The sequence below is a fragment of the Anguilla anguilla genome, chromosome 16 (assembly GCF_013347855.1).
Source record: "Anguilla anguilla isolate fAngAng1 chromosome 16, fAngAng1.pri, whole genome shotgun sequence".
Taxonomy (NCBI): domain Eukaryota; kingdom Metazoa; phylum Chordata; class Actinopteri; order Anguilliformes; family Anguillidae; genus Anguilla; species Anguilla anguilla.
The window spans coordinates 13,118,761-13,135,581 of record NC_049216.1 but is presented as its reverse complement, the minus strand read 5'-3'; the positions used below and the strand labels follow the sequence as shown (position 1 = coordinate 13,135,581).

At 40.1% G+C, this 16,821-nt stretch overlaps 3 protein-coding genes across 9 annotated transcripts; all 3 read right to left on the bottom strand.

The window, feature by feature from the left end:
• On the bottom strand, positions 1–4,243 carry LOC118214890 (nuclear receptor-interacting protein 3-like). 2 transcript variants are annotated; one of them, XM_035395175.1, is made up of 7 exons: positions 3,933–4,243; positions 2,795–2,974; positions 2,519–2,601; positions 1,963–2,102; positions 1,749–1,801; positions 1,308–1,405; positions 1–1,063 (listed from the first exon to the last, which is right to left on the bottom strand). In XM_035395175.1, exons 1-7 carry the CDS (start codon positions 4,104–4,106, stop codon positions 1,039–1,041), a joined length of 753 nt encoding a protein of 250 aa, XP_035251066.1. In that variant the 5' UTR covers positions 4,107–4,243; the 3' UTR covers positions 1–1,038. The 2 variants fall into 2 exon arrangements, with proteins under 2 accessions (XP_035251066.1, XP_035251065.1); XM_035395174.1 differs by having other exon boundaries at positions 2,795–2,977; positions 3,933–4,237.
• Positions 4,244–5,161: 918 nt separating this feature from the next.
• LOC118215751 (forkhead box protein M1-like) lies at positions 5,162–9,095 on the bottom strand. Of its 3 annotated transcripts, none has more exons than XM_035396726.1 (7): positions 9,050–9,095; positions 8,054–8,157; positions 7,572–7,745; positions 7,127–7,255; positions 7,014–7,050; positions 6,687–6,850; positions 5,162–6,196 (listed from the first exon to the last, which is right to left on the bottom strand). In XM_035396726.1, exons 1-7 carry the CDS (start codon positions 9,051–9,053, stop codon positions 5,468–5,470), a joined length of 1,341 nt encoding a protein of 446 aa, XP_035252617.1. In that variant the 5' UTR covers positions 9,054–9,095; the 3' UTR covers positions 5,162–5,467. The 3 variants fall into 3 exon arrangements, with proteins under 3 accessions (XP_035252617.1, XP_035252618.1, XP_035252619.1); XM_035396727.1 differs by lacking the exon at positions 9,050–9,095 and adding an exon at positions 9,000–9,031; XM_035396728.1 differs by lacking the exon at positions 9,050–9,095 and adding an exon at positions 8,458–8,580.
• Positions 9,096–10,770: 1,675 nt separating this feature from the next.
• Positions 10,771–15,966, bottom strand: LOC118215753 (SIN3-HDAC complex-associated factor-like). 4 transcript variants are annotated; one of them, XM_035396730.1, is made up of 6 exons: positions 15,837–15,966; positions 14,338–14,502; positions 13,839–13,938; positions 13,505–13,619; positions 13,108–13,258; positions 10,771–12,929 (listed from the first exon to the last, which is right to left on the bottom strand). In XM_035396730.1, the coding sequence occupies exons 2-6, from the start codon at positions 14,463–14,465 to the stop codon at positions 12,641–12,643; spliced, it is 783 nt and encodes a 260-aa protein (XP_035252621.1). In that variant the 5' UTR covers positions 14,466–14,502; positions 15,837–15,966; the 3' UTR covers positions 10,771–12,640. The 4 variants fall into 4 exon arrangements, with proteins under 4 accessions (XP_035252621.1, XP_035252622.1, XP_035252623.1 ...); XM_035396731.1 differs by lacking the exon at positions 15,837–15,966 and adding an exon at positions 15,703–15,801; XM_035396732.1 differs by lacking the exon at positions 15,837–15,966 and adding an exon at positions 15,547–15,682.
• Positions 15,967–16,821: the final 855 nt, after the last annotated feature.

The window sequence follows — 16,821 nt, the reverse complement described above, 5'->3', positions numbered from 1 at the left end:
TCAGATTCACATTCATTTTATTCCAAGTACTGCATGTGTGCTACACACAAGTAAAAGACTACCACAGCAACTTGTTTTTTTTATAAACCAGAATTACTTTTAAAAATGTAAAGATCAATGGTTATACTGACAAATGTCTAAGAAAATACAATTCTCTATCAAAACTTCACTATGAAATTTACCTTTTGTTTGCCTTTGGTCAAGAGGCTGAAGTAGTTTACCAGGTGTATTAATTAAATTTCATATACTATATACTATGCGTTCCTGTAAAGTTATCAAAATACATGACATAAAACTCAATACACATTATTGTCAATGAATACAAAGTGCTGATTTGCTTAAATGAAAACAAAAATACACTTGCTAAAATAGAATTAATGTTCACTCTACAAAAATAAAAATACAGGCACTATACCAGAAAGTACAGCTGGTATCTCACAGAAGAACCCTGTTTCAAAAACATTTCAGCTGAGTTAAATTTCTACACAGCAGTGCTCTCCTAACATCAACACTGTTCTACACAAAGCATATAACATGTTATAACTTCTTTGTATTATACATGCTTTCCCCAACACTTGGTGTCAATGAGACTGAGCACATATGTATGGACTATAAGAAGGGCTTCATCGTGTATAATCAGGAATTTCCCTGTATAGATTATTAAACTTAAGGTTCCCCTATAATGTAGACATAAAAATGCAGGATGTATGCTTGATTTCCTTTTTTAAAGTATGAAGATTCATTTTACCAACACACTTAATGAATTCAAATGCAAGAGAAATCAATGGAACATTCTTTGCTGAAATTAAATTTTCCCAGATGCCAAAGGTGTGATGGGATATGAGGGTAGTAAAGTACTGAGGTCTTGTATGACTGTAATGGAAGGATTACATGGTGAGACACTGGAGTGGCATTTTGGGCTTGGCTGTGTGATTTTTAATTAAGCTTACTTTGACAGATTGATAGTGGCAGTTGTCATTTTGTTCTGGATGTGAACAACCAACCAATATGTTCTGCGTGTGTTGTATGATGAGGGGATTAGCATTCTTTGACTCCAGGAGAGCTGATAGAGAGAGAGAGGGAAAGAGAGAGAGAGACAGAAGAGGGCTGCATTATTGATTGGTGGGTTGGACAAAATGGGAGTATTCATTTAATTTTCTAAAAACATCCTAGGTAAACAAGCATTTGTCAATGTGGTAATGATAGATTGATGATATTTTTTATTGGTTTCATGCATTACAGCTGAACATATGATCATAGTAAAAGTAAGGGGGGAAAAGAGTCCATTACACAGAGGTAAAACTTACATTTCATCCCTTGATGCATTTTTCTCACCAACAAACGGCACCTGCTCCCTCTCCGTTCTGCCCAGAATGATTATTTGCTTTTCCATATCAATTACACACTGAAAAGGAAGAAATGCCTTGCTTTCAGTATACCACCACATCATGACATTATCTGAGGTAGCAGCAATTTTAACACTGAATAAAAATGACGTTACTGCTAATCAAGTAATAATGGTCTTGAATCAAGAATTTGATCTGTTGGAACAGGTGCTTTAGCACTCGACTAGAACAAAAGTCCAGTCACCCCTGGTCTATACCAACCAAATAGCCAGCAACATTCTTTATGCTGAAAATTATGTTCCTGTCATCCTGTTTTCAGGGGAAAAAACAGAGAATAAGGAGAAGGATGGAAGGTATGAGGGAGCTGACCATCTGGTTCATATATAGAACATGTGACAATACCTTTAGTGACTTCAAGGTCCTGTTGCCAAGGGAGATGAATGCCTTGTGGTTTTCTGCAAAACAAACAGCAAGTACCTCAATGCAATGCGAGTACACACATTAGTGATGCTTCACAATATAATTTTGCAACTTCATGTTCATGCTCATCATTTAAAAGAAGAATACTGCTGCAGATATATCCGGTGAATAGATATGAACTTTGATAACACCTCACCCACAACAGTCACTGCACATTCAAACTTCACTTGTCCAAATTCAATGCTGAGTTTATCCATTCGGCCCACAGCTTCCAGGTCACGCTGGAATGGGAGGGAGTCCTTCACCATTTTATTCATGTTGACCATGTCCTTCAAGCTGGAAAAAATGATTTACCTGAATGTTACTCAATTCACGGTGAAAAACTTGATTACTAAAAATGTAATATGTGTGCATTAATATATAAAAACTCTATCCCTAACTGTTGTGGCATGCATCTGTATTGTGGCATTGATTTGATTTTACATTTCTCAAGCTGTTCTGCTAAAAGCATCTACATGTCCAAATTGTAAACTGCAAGCTGTAAACTGTAGTAAGTCATTCAGAAGGATAATTTTATTTAAAACAGAACATGTCAATTCTGCATCATCACATAACTGTCAACAAAGAACCTAACAGAGCACACTTGAGCCCAATTAATTATAGTAGTCAAGGTAACACTGAAGGATGACCTAGAAAGCAATGACATGCAATCCAGTCAGCGGTGAGCAGCCTTGAGCGTATGGACGGCTCACCCAAGCTTCTCAATGTAGGCTGAGGACATGAAGTTCAGTTGGGAACCAGTGTCAATCAAGGCCTTTAGCTCCCATCCACAGCACTGTGAAGGGGGGTGGGGGAGAAAAGCTAATTAACACCATTGCCTTTGCAGTGATTCAAAATAGTGAATTGGGATGGAAATAACAGGTGTTCCATTTACAATTAGTGGATTTGTAACCAATGCAACCTGTCACATTACAGTTGATGGCATGCAATGGTGATTTTTTTTTAAATTCTAGGATTTTTATGGTGACCTTGCAGCACACGTAAATAAGGTCCTCCTCTTCAGGCTGGGTAAGGTCTTCCAGTTTGCTGTGGTTAAAACTGTTGTTCTGCAGCACAATGCTATTACTGGTGAATTTTGTTCCTCTATTGTTGAGCCTGCATCGGGACAAATTGGTCTCCAACAACCGTCTCTGAATTATGGTATGCGGCTGCTGGAAACAGGAATGAAAAAAGCACAAAGGAATTTAGATAAAACCTTCACTCCTTAAATGTTTATACTACTTTTTACTCACAGATGAGGGGCAGCAGTGCCCTGTCAACACAATACAAACACAATTCTGGTTTCTTAGTTTATTCAGGCGCAAGGTAGGTTAACTAAGGAGGACGTCATTTTCTGAGCCTATTCTTGTAATTCGCGTTATCACGCGCTCAAGCCCGGGTATATACAACATCTGATCACAGGGTCAGCTGCTACTCCGACACGAGCGCACGAAAAAAAGCCCGATCACCGTAGCATCGTCCAGTCTACTCACAAGCCTTAATCACACACTGCGGTAACAAGACATTCAATCCGTTTTCAGTCAATTCGTCAACTTTGCGAATGGCAAATAAATAATTATTATTCCTTTATGCCAAGCAATGAAGGAGGTCCATTTCATGTTAATAAGCAATTTGCGTTCCCTGCCAATTCGTCAACTTCGCGAAATACAAATAAATGAACTAATATGAAATAGAATAAGCTATTTTAAAAATAAGATAAAGTCCCGTTTGGATGGCAAAATACATTGTCGTACTGACAATAACCAGCACTGGTAGCATTAACTACATATTTCTCAGGGTCTGTCCATTAGTTGTACAATTTTTTGGCATAGAAAGGTCAGGTGTATCAAATGATAAATTAAGTTACAAAATCGGTTACAGGCTAAGAGACTACATTGCTAATATCACGAAGCACAAGCCAATTACGTCACTATACAATAGTAAATATTTGGAATGACGTGCTGCTCAATACAACATTTAAATAGAGATCGAAGGGGAAAACTCTGCACAAATCTGAATGATTATTGATTAAATAATTATTAAATCAATAATGATAGATTTTGTAACAAATATGAATTTCGTAAAATCCCCAACACAAAATAAATCCAACATTACAACAAACCTCACCATTTCCTTGGAGGTTCCAAGTTTCTTTAGTCCGTCCAGAGGCAGGAGGTCGGCAGAGTCCTTGTGGATGAATTGTACCGCCTGCTTCATCCTCCGCTGCTGCCTCAAAGCTGCAGCCTCTCGTATCTCCATATCTTTCCCGCCGCAGTCTTTTCGCAATCCAGAATACAACATCACTGGTCTTCCTTGAACCGAAACACACGTCCAGTAAAGCCCGATAAACGCCCGTCTGTATCTACAGCAGGCCAGCTTTTTATAAACTGGAGGACAAACGCGTGACGTTTCAAGCGCGTCTCAGTACTCGGGGGAGGGTGGGAGGTTGGCAGCCCACGGGGTAATGAAGGTTATTCTCACTACTGACAGCTTGATCGGGCATCTTACTCACCGATGTGAGCAAATAAATATATCTAGGACATAAAACAGAACATGCCAGTTTGTCACCATCTACACTATGTAATGTTTGGCTTTACATCTATATTATAAAGGTGAGGAGATCGTCTTGTACAGCATTCATGTATTACCTTTTGCGAAACGACGCACTTGCACTAAGCCTACAGGTAACTGCCAAAATAAAGGAAGCTCTTGAGGGACGCAGAATACACAGTATATTGAAACAGGCAGTTACTTAAGCAATTAACATCCCAGCTGCTTACATGGTTGTGAACAAAAAATTCTGGGCAGGCCAAGCAAGTCCATTATTTTGGCTCCATAGGTAGAATGAGATTGCTTTGAAAGAGGGGTGGCTGTTGGGGCACATTCAGCAGGAGCTTCAGTAACTGACTGCTGAACTTGCTGATGTTCTACAAGGAACAGTTTCTAAACTGACGATGTCATGGAAATTTGAGGGAAAGATATCATCTAGCCGGAAACTGCATACTCCTGATGTCCACGCATTGGTTCAAGATCCAAGGGAAAACAGACAAACCTGAATCAGTTGACCACAAATATCAAACTAGGGAGTGAGCTGGCAGTTTCATCAAGAACAGTCCATCGAGGCCTTCACAGAAAAGAGATTGTAAGATTGGGCTATCTGTATGTATATATAATATATACATACCCCCCTCTTTGTGATGCAGTTTTAGTACTGTCCTCAGGACACAGTGAAGGACACATTGAGCAGGAGGGAAGTCTGACTGAGCTAATAATGAAAAAGCAGGTCCTCATAGGATGAGAGCCCTTGAGCCCAGCTGGAATTATGCACAGCTGAGAGAAACAAACTAGGCATAGTCTTTAAGGGACCAAAATAAGCCAGGTTTATTTAGCCAGTGTATTTTGTAAATTTTATAATTATATTCAACACGCACACAAACACACCCACACACACGCGCACACACACACAAAAACAAATTACATGCTAAGAAATTCAAACCAAAAGCGGTTTACCTTTTTTCATTAGTCTCTGCATTTTCTGGCATGATTCTCTCTCTTAAATATCCACTGGAACAAAGAACATTCATAGGGCTGGTAAACTAGAGCTAAGCTCTACAATGGGTTTTGGAGCATAATTTTAATCATAACTGACATGTGTCCATTTCTCAGAGCAGATGCTGAGTGTCTGTTTCAATAAAGTCTGACCAGCTAATATTAACAAGCTCAGCTCCCCGTTCAAGACCCCCGAGGGAGAAATCGGGACAGACGGGAGGCAGGGTTTCGCTACAGGACTGGGGTTCAGACGTATCCCTCTTCAGGGATATGTCTCTAATGGGGGTGAAGTTGAGGAAAGAGAAATCAGCCAGGCTGCCATTCCCATGGTGATTTCCAGATGGCGTGTCTCTTAGGGATAATAGGCCCAGGTCTTCATCCCCAATGACACCACCCTCCGGGGACCTGAAAAAACTGCCATCCAGGAAGCTCCCCAGGGTGGCTGAAGGGGTGTGGGCCACCCCCAGCATGGGGAGAGCCCCATTGGGTGAGAGCAGAGTGAGGTTAGTGGAGGGTGTGGAAGTGACCATCCCATTGTTGGTTCTTTTTAAAGGGGTTCTGAAGTTGGAGGGGCTGTCTGTTATACTGCCCGTTTTCTGCTCTGAGGAGACTGTATTCTCGCTGCCAAGCCCCGAGTCATTGTTGGTGGAGATACTGAAGAGGCTCTGCGAGGGAATCTCTGGTTCCTGCAGCACCTGGTGTCTCTGCTTGCGTCTCTGACGCATTCCCCTCTGGCGGCCTGTGTTCCAGCGCTTCACCACCACAGCCCCCTGTTGGTGGTGGGTGGACACTGCAGCAGCTGGAGAGGGGATAGCAGGTATTGAACAGCATGCAATGGGCACCTGGCAGAGAGAAAGGAAATATGGTTAATGCAGAGCATTAAAAAATAAACATTTCTCCCTGATGAAGATATCAGTTGCAACCGACTGGAAGTTGATGAATTTAAAAATATCAGAATACTATTTCAAATGAAAGAGAAAGTTCTGGGCGTGAATTTTAACAAATAAACAGAGTAAAAGAACATTCCGTACTTTTCAGTCCGTCTCAGAATTGACAACACACACACATGCACACGCACGTGCGTAGACACACACAAGTGTGAAGGTGATGGTGCTCCTTGTTGAGCTTTTCAGCGCATTTCTGTTAGGAGCCCAACAGGGTAATCATATGTCTTGTTGGACAGAGGGGCTAATGGGAGCTGTGGCTTGAAACCTGCAGGAGACCTACCCCGTTTGAGTACTAAATGTTCATTACACCGGAACTTGCTGCAAAGGTTCTGTACCATCTCTGGCCTGTCCCTGAAATCTTGGACAGATGTAAACACCTGGTTACCTTGGGGGCAATGGCTCTCTGGGTGCCGTTGTGGGCAGGCAAGCAGAGTGGGGGGTGACCTGCTATGGGACCAACAGCAGGTGGGTTAATGAGCACAGGGACTGGGACCAGGCAGTGCAGAACTCCACGGGGCAACAGGGGGTGCATCTTCTTCCTCCCAGTGCCTGAGGATCCAATCAAGCAACCATTAAGTTAACCATTAAGTTAATCCAGCTATATAATCTACAAAGCCAAAATTTTAAAAAACTGACAAAATATTTACAGTCTCCCACAATAATTCTTGTCAGATATTTGTTTACAATAGCCCTTGACTAAAGCCTGACATACCCTTTTTGTTTGCCGTCGCCGAAGAAGAAACATCTTTCTGAAAAAACAATTTAGAAACATGTATGTGTGACGTCATGTTCTCCACAATTCTCACAATAGAATTAAGCCCTTACATTTTGTCCAAGACTCAGGAAGACATTGGGCTGAGTGTATGGTTTCATCATCCAGAAGGACGTTCTGCCGCTTCCTCCTGCCTCACGGATGAAGATATCTTGCTTTGACAAGCTATGGCGGATAGAATTCTGAGAGAGAAAATAATCTTTGTGAAAAAAAGATGAGAAAAAACAATATGAAACAACAATATGCTAAAGGTTTCCACACACCTGCAAATTTGCCAACAAAATAACTGTGATATTGTTGGTCTATTAGTAATTCAGAGTTACAGGTCTGTAAAAACAGAACTGCTATTAAACTACTACATTCCCATAACAAATTTAAATACTACCAATTTGACATTGACATAAGGCCATAAGCCATTTCCTGGCCATCCCAATTATCCAGCCAATGGCATGACCATTTCAAAGAGATCATCAGTGCCTGATTGGCCAGTCTGCTCACCCTCCATCCTGGGTTGGCATGGTATTTGTAGTAGGGAAAGTGATCCTCCACCCAAGCATAGATCTGCTGCAGAGCTAGTCTCCTGTCAGGAGCGCTGTTCAGGGCCAGCTTGATCAGCTCTGAATAGGAGTGCCGAGGCCTCTTCACTGAGACACCAGAGGGTGGCTTCACCGCCTGAAGGACAACATTACACCATCACTATCAACAGCTCTGACCACTGGAGGCCATTTCAGGACACCCCAGCCCTGCAGGCCAGGTGTTCCCATGACACATTTAATTAGCAAAATACATTTTCTAACTGTGATCCACATCTTATTAAAATGTAACCAAACTGGTATTCAGAATAAGGAATACATTTACTTTAACTTCCTAATCGGACACATTAATGGCTATTTGTTGTTGCTGTTAAGTACAGGAACATAAAGCTTTCATTGTGCACAGAACCAACTTGCTGTGCCTTTTGTTGTGATGGTGTTTCCTACCTTCAGTTTCGACGAAGCCTTTTTTTCAGCGACAATTCCGCGACAGGAGAATCGCCCCAGCCAGTTAATATTGGTCAGACTGTCGTCCAGATCCATTCCATGTTCTGTAAAAATCAGTTTAGTCACATTCATTAATATTTAATAATAGCTTATTCGTTAGTTTATTATGCGCACATCTCATGAGCAATTTAGTTGCGCCATTTGTTTCAGCCTTTAAAATCAACAATGAAGGAACTGGGAATTAGAGAAGCTAATGCTAACTAACTTAGTTAACGGGTATCAACCCGAATTTCAACTTCAAAATAATACGAAGCAGGCTATCATCTGGGCCAGACGTCTTTATGAACCCACGCAAAAAGGCCATCTTTGAAAATACTTGTATCGAGTATCTCAAAACAACATACCTTTTAGAAATTGCTACTGATACTGTTTTTTTTAACTGATGTAACTTTCCTCTACAATCGTGATACTGTATTCTCACGTATAACTTCAGAGAACCACATAGCTTAACGCAGGCTATAACATCAATAACTTAGTTCATCGGTAAACTAAAACAAAGACATGCTAATGCCGGTCAAGACAGGGATATCCAGTTTAGGTTTCTCCAAATGTCTAGACTAGTTATTATTGTTTCACAACAGACCGATCTAGTAAGCTATATAAATTAAATGAATAAGCACAGAAACGGGCATCCAAACGCACCAAAACTCGGCCATTTTACATAGCCTACTGCTTGCACTCTACCAGCTCAGCTAGCTACCGATCGTAAACATAGGCCTGTCTACAGTAGGCTACAGTTATGATGGATACATGCACGCATCGGGGACGTGCAAACGTGTGCAATAACTACATTTTCGATTTTTTTTTTTTCAACAGAGGTAAAATAATAGCTCTAATATGTGCCATTATATGACACTGAACAGTACTCAATCCCTAGTTCACACGCCTTTTATAATCCAGCAACGTGATATCTGTCGGGAAAAGAGCGTTCCTCACCCATTTCTAGCTGTGGTTTTACGCAAAAACCGTTTTGAAATCGGTGGCTTTAACTATTCCATCCAATTGAAATCCAATCCAAGATCTCGCGATATTTTAAGAAAACGTCTCTGCCGCCATTACGTAGATGGTAATGTTCCAAAGGGCGTTAAGGAAGCTCTGCATGGTCTCTGAAAGCACGCTCTTGTTTTTGTGTCAACTTTCCCCATTTTTTAATACTGTTGAGATGAACTGTACAAAGTTTTGTTTATATTTACATTAGCCTATTTTGCTTTCTAATAAGCGTATTGTAAAAAATTAGGCATATGTGTCATAAAATCTAGGTGATTTGTAAAAACTGCATTTATATTGAATTATATTTGTTCCTTTGTCAGGCTTGTGAACTCTGACACATGAACGCGTATTTTTAGATGGATTGTAACCTTTTATTTATCATTTTATGAATGTACAATATCTAGGCCTATTTATCTTTTCTTATTATTATTAGTAGTAGCAGTAGGCATGAGCAGTCGATATTACATTAGGTTTGTTCCCATTGTATTAGTTTCATTGATCTCCTCAAGATGGTATTTCACGCTATTGTATGAGTTGATATATTGAGGATGGATGGATGGACGTCCAGTTATTCCAATGTTTTTTATTCGTAGACATTTTGTTTTAAGACTGAATTTTAAAAACAATATTATATGAATTGAAACTAGACACCGGGACAGTTAAATGCGCCCTTTTTGCTTCCATTGGTAACTCAACTTTATTGGCTGCACGTCGTGTACATTTCAGGTGGTCTCCCTTGCTTATACGGAAACAGTTTACAAGAAGCTAAGTTTTGGCATGAATACGTCAATCAGGGAGAAAAGCGAGTGAAACGTTTACCTAACTTTACAGTTAATGTGCGAATTTGGCACCATCTAGTGGATTAAGCTAATAATAAAAACTCAACGCAAAACTTTTATCAGATTTTATTAAAAAATTATAGTATATATATATATTTATATGTGTGGTGTACACATACTTAGCAAAATAAATAAATAAAAATTAGTTGGAGAAGCTAAAGGTTCACTTAAAAAAGAAAAGCCATCATAGAGTTCCAATGACCATAAGGCGCATTTCACATAATGCCTGGAGAATGTACCTTGCTTTAAAGAAAAGTAAAATTCATAGCAGTTCCCTGTGTACCAAAACAGCTTCCGCTGGTGGAGTTTAAGGTCATCCTCTAAGCATTTCTCTTCTGACATAATTCAAAATTCAATTCAATATTCTTATTTTCATGGATCCCAAAATGCCCTAGGTGACGTACAGCACTAAAACAGAACTACCTCTAACTGCTTCAATCTAAAAAAGCGGTTTAACACCAGGTACTGAGCAATGGGACTGCTATCAATCGATAACCATCTACATGCATACACAAAAAGGCAAAACATTTTTTAAATAATGCGGAGATGATTTATATTGAAAATCAAGACGGCTGTGAAATCCATATTTGCACAGAATTGTGAATGTAATCTGTAAGATATTTGTGATTGGTCCTGAGCCACTGAAGAAAACTTCAGCACAGGGAATTCTGTAGAGCATTGCGTTGCTAACCAACTCACACTGGGAACGCAAACGTTTATTTACAAAAGTACTGGCCACACTGTCCACCACCTGGATTTTATGGCAGTCATTCTGAAAATGGACATGCTAGTGAGAAGAAAATATGCATAATGATTCATATTAGCCCATTCTGGGAATGTGTAAAAAGTGTTTATTCATTACAAGAGTACTGTATGAAATCACATTAAAATTAAAATTGGCTGAAATAAATTATATAGAAAAGAAAAACAGTAACATTCCAAATTTGGTGCATCTTAGAACAAATGAGACAGAAACACAACTAATAGACATCCCTTACAATAATGGACCCCAGGATGGCTCTCCAAGTAAAACTTCTGACATGATCTGACAAAAGTTAATATGCTCAGAATTGCTGCAGTGCCGTTTTTCGGAAAAAAAACAATTTCAAGGGATAGTTTTGAGTTTGGGGCAAATAGCATGACCTAGAGTGGACAGTTCAATTCTGCACCAAAAGTCATCACTCTACTAATCAGTCCTGCTTACTGCGTTAGGGTTACCTCATAAAATAGTGCAGTACAATAAAGGTTGCTTATCAAGTCATCACAATAAAAGCAGGGGTGACATTGCCTTTTTGGGTGAGAACAAAGTTTCTAGAACGGATTCACTTACTAAAAGCAATCCCATGGAATGAAAGTGTGTGGGACGTCAAACCATTAAATTGTATGTTCAGGTGCAATATAATTTACCTAGAGAAGCTGGGGCCATTCTAAAATGTCTACAATTGGACAGGACACAAAAAGCAAAAATCAAACCAAATTTGGCCAGCATATCTAAATGTTTACAGATAGGACTTGACTACTGACATTTACAGACAAAGGAACTGGACATTTGTGGAATAAAAAAAGAACAATTTGTTGTGAAAATATACCAGTAGTCATACAGTAATGGAATGATTCTAGTGAGTTCATTTACAGAAAAAAATTGGGAAAAGATGGAACAAAGTATTCAGCTGTCAGCTGCATATAAATGGTATGTGTATGCATATCCACTGGTATTTACAAAATTGATATACAGCTCTTGCATCTATATTTCATGGAAGACTTTTGATATTATTTTCCTTAATATATGATTTTGTTCATTCTGAGGCAGAAATGGGTAGCTACAGGGAAGGCATATACACTACCGACTATAAGGAGCATGCTTTGTACACGCAACTCCTGGGGTTCAGTTCCACACTACTCCTTACTCCCCAAAGCACCACTATCCTCCATCTGTTGCTCAGCAACTGCCCATTTAACTTGGAATGGGCACTGATCTGGGATCAGTGTGGCTGAGGAGAGTAAGCAGCAGGTCTCCATGGGAACATGTAAAGCTTTACTCCAAGCTTTACCCATTTTGGGAATTCACTTCGTAGATTTTTTTCTTAAGGAAGGCATGAACAACTCAAATTCTCTGTCTACCTGACAAAGTGGTTGTTGGAAAACACCGTAGTATTGCTTTAAACAAGTTTCAATGCTGCCATTCATATGTCCAGCTTATTGTTGAATTCTGTATATCATTAAATAAAGCAGCTTATATATACCCAGACTGCACTGTAAAGAACCAAAAGCAAATCTAAAGGAGGCAGTCTCTTGCAGTGCCATAACAGTATTTACAAACACAGGTATTGGCATTATATAAAAAAATGTTTACAGTCGAAATGCATAAGAAAACAGTATTCTGCCCTTGCAGGCCACATATTATAATAGTTATGTTTCCTGATCCTATAAATATTTTACTAATGCCCATACTTTATATTGTGTAAAAAAATTTAAAAAAAAAAAAAGATTTTTTTTGTCCCTTTTTGTTTTCTTAAAAAAAGATAATGAAATTCATTTTACAAAAGAGGAAAAGAATCATAATAAAACTACAAAAACCATTTAACTGATATACATTAAACTAATAAAATAAAAGTACAGCTGGATGGGGGGGGTCTGCCACTGGAGACAAAACTAAGAGGTGCTGAGGGAGAGGCCTCAGGGCAAGCCCCACAGCCAATCACCAGCTCTCCTTCAGGACCTCTGGGAGAGAGGCAGGGAGAGGAGGGGGGCATAGGACAGGGAGAGGAGGGGGGCATAGGACAGGGAGAGGAGGGGGGCATAGGGCAGGGAGAGGAGGGGGGCATAGGGCAGGGAGAGGAGCAGCGTGCCCCTCAGAAAGGTCCGTTTCGGGCGTGGGGGCCAGCGTCTCCTGCTTCTTGGAGCCACAGCAGGGCTTAAAGAGACGCGGGTCGATGATCACCTCACCGAAACGTCCTTTGTACACAATGCCACAGCACACCTTCTGCCTGTGAGGGAGAAGGGAAGGGACTGTTAGGGTTTACGTGAGGGAGAGGGCAAGAGAAAGTGCAGCATTCACAGAGTCACTAAAAACACTGACAACTAGCAGCAGAGACCTCCTCAACACTTGATTGCACACTAAGGCAGGTGTACTGAATAGACTTGTGATGCCAGGTGGGTCTGTACCTTTTCCAGTAGGAGAGGTCCAGGAAAGAGAAGACGGATGGGGTGGAACGCCTCTGCTTGGACTCAATGTCCGAGCCATCATCTGATTGGTTGCTATAGCTGGGAGACTGGGAAGGTGATGTGCTGGACGTGGTGCTGTGGGCATCAGAGTCTACAGGCCACAAGAAGAAAACATGTTGTTAGCATTGCAGAGAGCTACCCCACTACCACAGTCTTTAGCCCTTTTTATTGCACTTCATGAAAAAAACTACAAAACAAAACATCAGAAACAAAATGTTAAGGTGGGATTCTGCAGACAATCCACAGAAATATCCACTGGGCTTACTGTAGGTGATGGAAGGCCAGGGCAACAAAAGGTGTAAACAATAAACTGAAATGTTATCAAACCGCCACTTACTTTGCCTTTTGAATTTGTGGAGCCTTTTCAGTTTGCTTTTCTTCTTTCCATCACTGCTTTTCACCTTTTTGGGTTTGGTCAGCTTAAAGCCAGGTCCTGCTCTTGCATCCACAACCTTCAAAACAGTCATGCACACCTTTCACTACACCTGAACATTTATCGATAAACCAGACATTATCTAAGCTTCTTTCACCTGACTAAACAGGTCCTCAAATCACTGTGGCTTAGACTCCAAACATTATATATAGGCAACAATGTCTAACAATTGCATGTTAAAATAAATTGATTAATAAAATTCAAGAATATTTCAAGAAATATTATTTTGGTGACATACATGACTCCAGTTCTTCTTGGACCCAAGAGGCAGTTTTTTCCATCTCTTAACTAACAGGACACAAGCATTGCAGATGTCTCCAACTCGATTTTCCACCAACCTATGAGAAAAGGTTTTTCAAATAAATAACTGAAACAGAATAAAATAAGGGGTATACACACAAACGTGAATATGTATGCACACGAACACACATGTTGAACACTTGTGTTTAACAGGAGAATGTCATGTAAGCCTAATTGCAGAGTACAGTAACTATTAATGAGTGAATACCACTGATGTGATGTGATGTGAGGAGGCCTTGCAGGAGAAAAATGCAAGTGTTTGCTTGTCACACCCCCCACCCCCCCCAAAAAAAAAACTTCAAAGGGAATGTGTAAAAAAAAAAAAAAAACAGATCAATAGAGTCAAGTGTTCTTAGAAAGTACGCAAACGAATGTTTGAAAGACAAAACGGTTAAATGTCAGGTACTGTGGCGCAGTTCGTATTTCTCAGGACTTACCCAAAACACAGCCTGAAGTTTTCCTCATATCTGCTGCTGTCTGTAAACCGAGAGCTGGAAGACTTGGTCTTGCAAATGCAACAGCCTTCATTACTCCGATATATCTTCGATTTATGAAAACCAAACATTTCAAAATATGGTACCGAGCCGAAGGAAACCACAGAACTGCAAAAACAAAAATCAACAAAATAAATTTTGTTACATAGATGAATACAAAGACACAGCATATTGTTTATATGCCCTCTCGCTGACGGTAGGCTACATGAGCTGCTTAGTGGCTTTCGGCGCTGAAAGGGGGCGGTCACCGTACGTATCGAAAGCATTCTGTCTGGTATTCTTATTAGTCCTGGTATTTACACCGTATCCGAGAAATACATTTTGATTAAGCTACAAAAATGCAAAGTGTTTGTTCATTTTAAACAAGGAGTAGATTCGCTGAACCATTTTAATAGCTACCTTGGTGAATGATAGTAGCCTACTACTAAACTGAAAAACGAGACTCAACAACCTACTTGTCTACCCTTAGACATCGTGCACATAAGCGTCACAAGAGAACTGTAATCCTATCGGAATTTGCCTTCCAAGTGCATTTTACTTTTAAAACCAACCTGCGTATTCTTAATGTAGTGCCTTGCAGTAGATAGCTAACTTAATTTACAAAGTTTCGAAACTGAATAAGGCATATAGCAACAAACAAAACTGAAATACTGTACATTTATGTACACAACTACTTCAAATTTTAGATAAATAAACAAATCGGCCTAACAGTAAGTTAAGAGTTTACGTATTCCTGGAATTTCACAGTGAAATGGCCAACTAGCTAACGTCAGTACGTGCGCTCATATGCTACAAAAAACCTCTCGTTCTGACGACATCGTGTAGCTAGCTAACAATCAAAGCTCATGTTTTTTTTTTTACGTTTACGTAATATAGTAGCAAGCTACAATGGTTGCATAAATAACATGGCATACAGGACACTTCACATTGCAAGGTATAATAATTCCACATCAAGTCAACCACAACGCGGTGCGCCAAGTCAAGTAGCTAGTGGAGTTATGTTTGGAGTCGTCTCAAACAAAAAGCGGGGAGGTCCTCTTTCTTAAAGGAACGTTAGCTAGCAAACAACCCGCATGCCACACTCCAACTCATTCTAATTTTAACATCATCGGCTACTTCGAGTCCACCGCGATTCACTAAACTGAAAAGTACCTGGTATGTTCACTATTTGAAAGGCATGCCGTCTTTTAAATGCCAAACTTTCAATCGCGGAGAGCGCGAAACGGCTCTGTTTCTGATTTAGTTTCCCCGCAGCTACCACGCCACGCTCCACGTTCTCCCATTGTTGTGTGTTAATGATCACCTTACCGACATCATTCTATCAAGTTTTCTGATGCGACAAACGTCCATTAAGTTCACAAACATGAATTTCCACACTCCGGAAATATTCGTTTAGAACTTGCTGCAAAACAGTGCGGTGTAATATTAATAGCATTACTTACCAAGCAAAAACTTTGAATCCTTGCCGTTTTCTTCACACGATACTGCGCATGCCTTACTACTACTACTACTGCATACAGCTGGATATTAGAATATCATTAGCATAAAAACATTGACACAAAACGTCGCATCACAGAAACACCATATAAGGAGTACCCCGTATTCGTTTGAACACGAGTGCAACCAATAAGACAACGCAATGGAAGGCATTTAAGAATGTTGCATCTCGGGAAAAACAGTGAACGAGTGACGATATCAGATCTACTTTCGGCAACCTAGAAATACAATGAAACTACATGTCCCACAAAGCGCACAGACGCGAAGGAATGAAACAAAAAATCTATTGTTAAACGGGGTTTCCGAAATGGCGCGAACGGGATTTAGTACCCACAATATACTTTCCCCTCTCTGGACCTAGAAAGTTTGTTGTTGCTGAGCGAAATATTACTTTGTGCATATTGTACATTTTGTTTGAACAGACGATTGTGTTTATGTGAAGAATTTGGTTTAAGTGCGTGGCTGACCCGCTGTTTACCTAGTCCAATAAATTGGCTCCTCCCCCTGTAGATGCTCGTGTTGAGTTCGTGCGTGCAGCGTGTTTCATTCACAAGTTGGCCTGGAAACATGTTAGGTATTGGAAACTAATGTTGCGGCCGTCGCGAATAAAGGAAATAACCTGTCACAATTGTTCAAAGAAAAAAAAAACTATTCAGATGGAGCTATAGAGGAATGCAGTTAAATGAAATCGTTCTGTTCATCAATGTCCTCACACATAGTTAACACATGGGGATAACAGTCTACGTAGTAAATATTTCGACTACCCGTGTGCAACTGCATTGCGAACGTTTTTGTGTTCAATGAATTATGCTTTTATATTTTAGCTACGTCATACCTCCTAATGTCGCATGTATATGAGCAGATTCTTTAAAAAAATTGGCCACGTTTAATATTTTCGATTGTAATTATTTCCTATGGCGCTTGCGAGTG

Excerpts from the sequence above, each read along its gene's own strand:
- LOC118214890 (XM_035395174.1), bottom strand. The coding sequence starts at position 4,106 with ATGTTGTATTCTGGATTGCGAAAAGACTGCGGCGGGAAAGATATGGAG. Across the intron at positions 2,978-3,932 it reads TTGGAACCTCCAAGGAAATG|CAGCCGCATACCATAATTCA; the intron begins GTGAGGTTTGTT and ends TCCTGTTTCCAG. Across the intron at positions 1,406-1,748 it reads GGACCTTGAAGTCACTAAAG|TGTGTAATTGATATGGAAAA; the intron begins GTATTGTCACAT and ends CTTCCTTTTCAG.
- LOC118215751 (XM_035396726.1), bottom strand. Across the intron at positions 7,051-7,126 it reads TCCTGAGTCTTGGACAAAAT|AAAGATGTTTCTTCTTCGGC; the intron begins GTAAGGGCTTAA and ends TTGTTTTTTCAG. Across the intron at positions 6,851-7,013 it reads GGCGACGGCAAACAAAAAGG|GCACTGGGAGGAAGAAGATG; the intron begins GTATGTCAGGCT and ends TTGGATCCTCAG.
- LOC118215753 (XM_035396729.1), bottom strand. The coding sequence starts at position 14,660 with ATGCTTTCGATACGTACGGTGACCGCCCCCTTTCAGCGCCGAAAGCCA. Across the intron at positions 13,259-13,504 it reads CCACAAATTCAAAAGGCAAA|ACTCTGATGCCCACAGCACC; the intron begins GTAAGTGGCGGT and ends TGTGGCCTGTAG. Across the intron at positions 12,930-13,107 it reads GACCTCTCCTACTGGAAAAG|GCAGAAGGTGTGCTGTGGCA; the intron begins GTACAGACCCAC and ends TCTCCCTCACAG.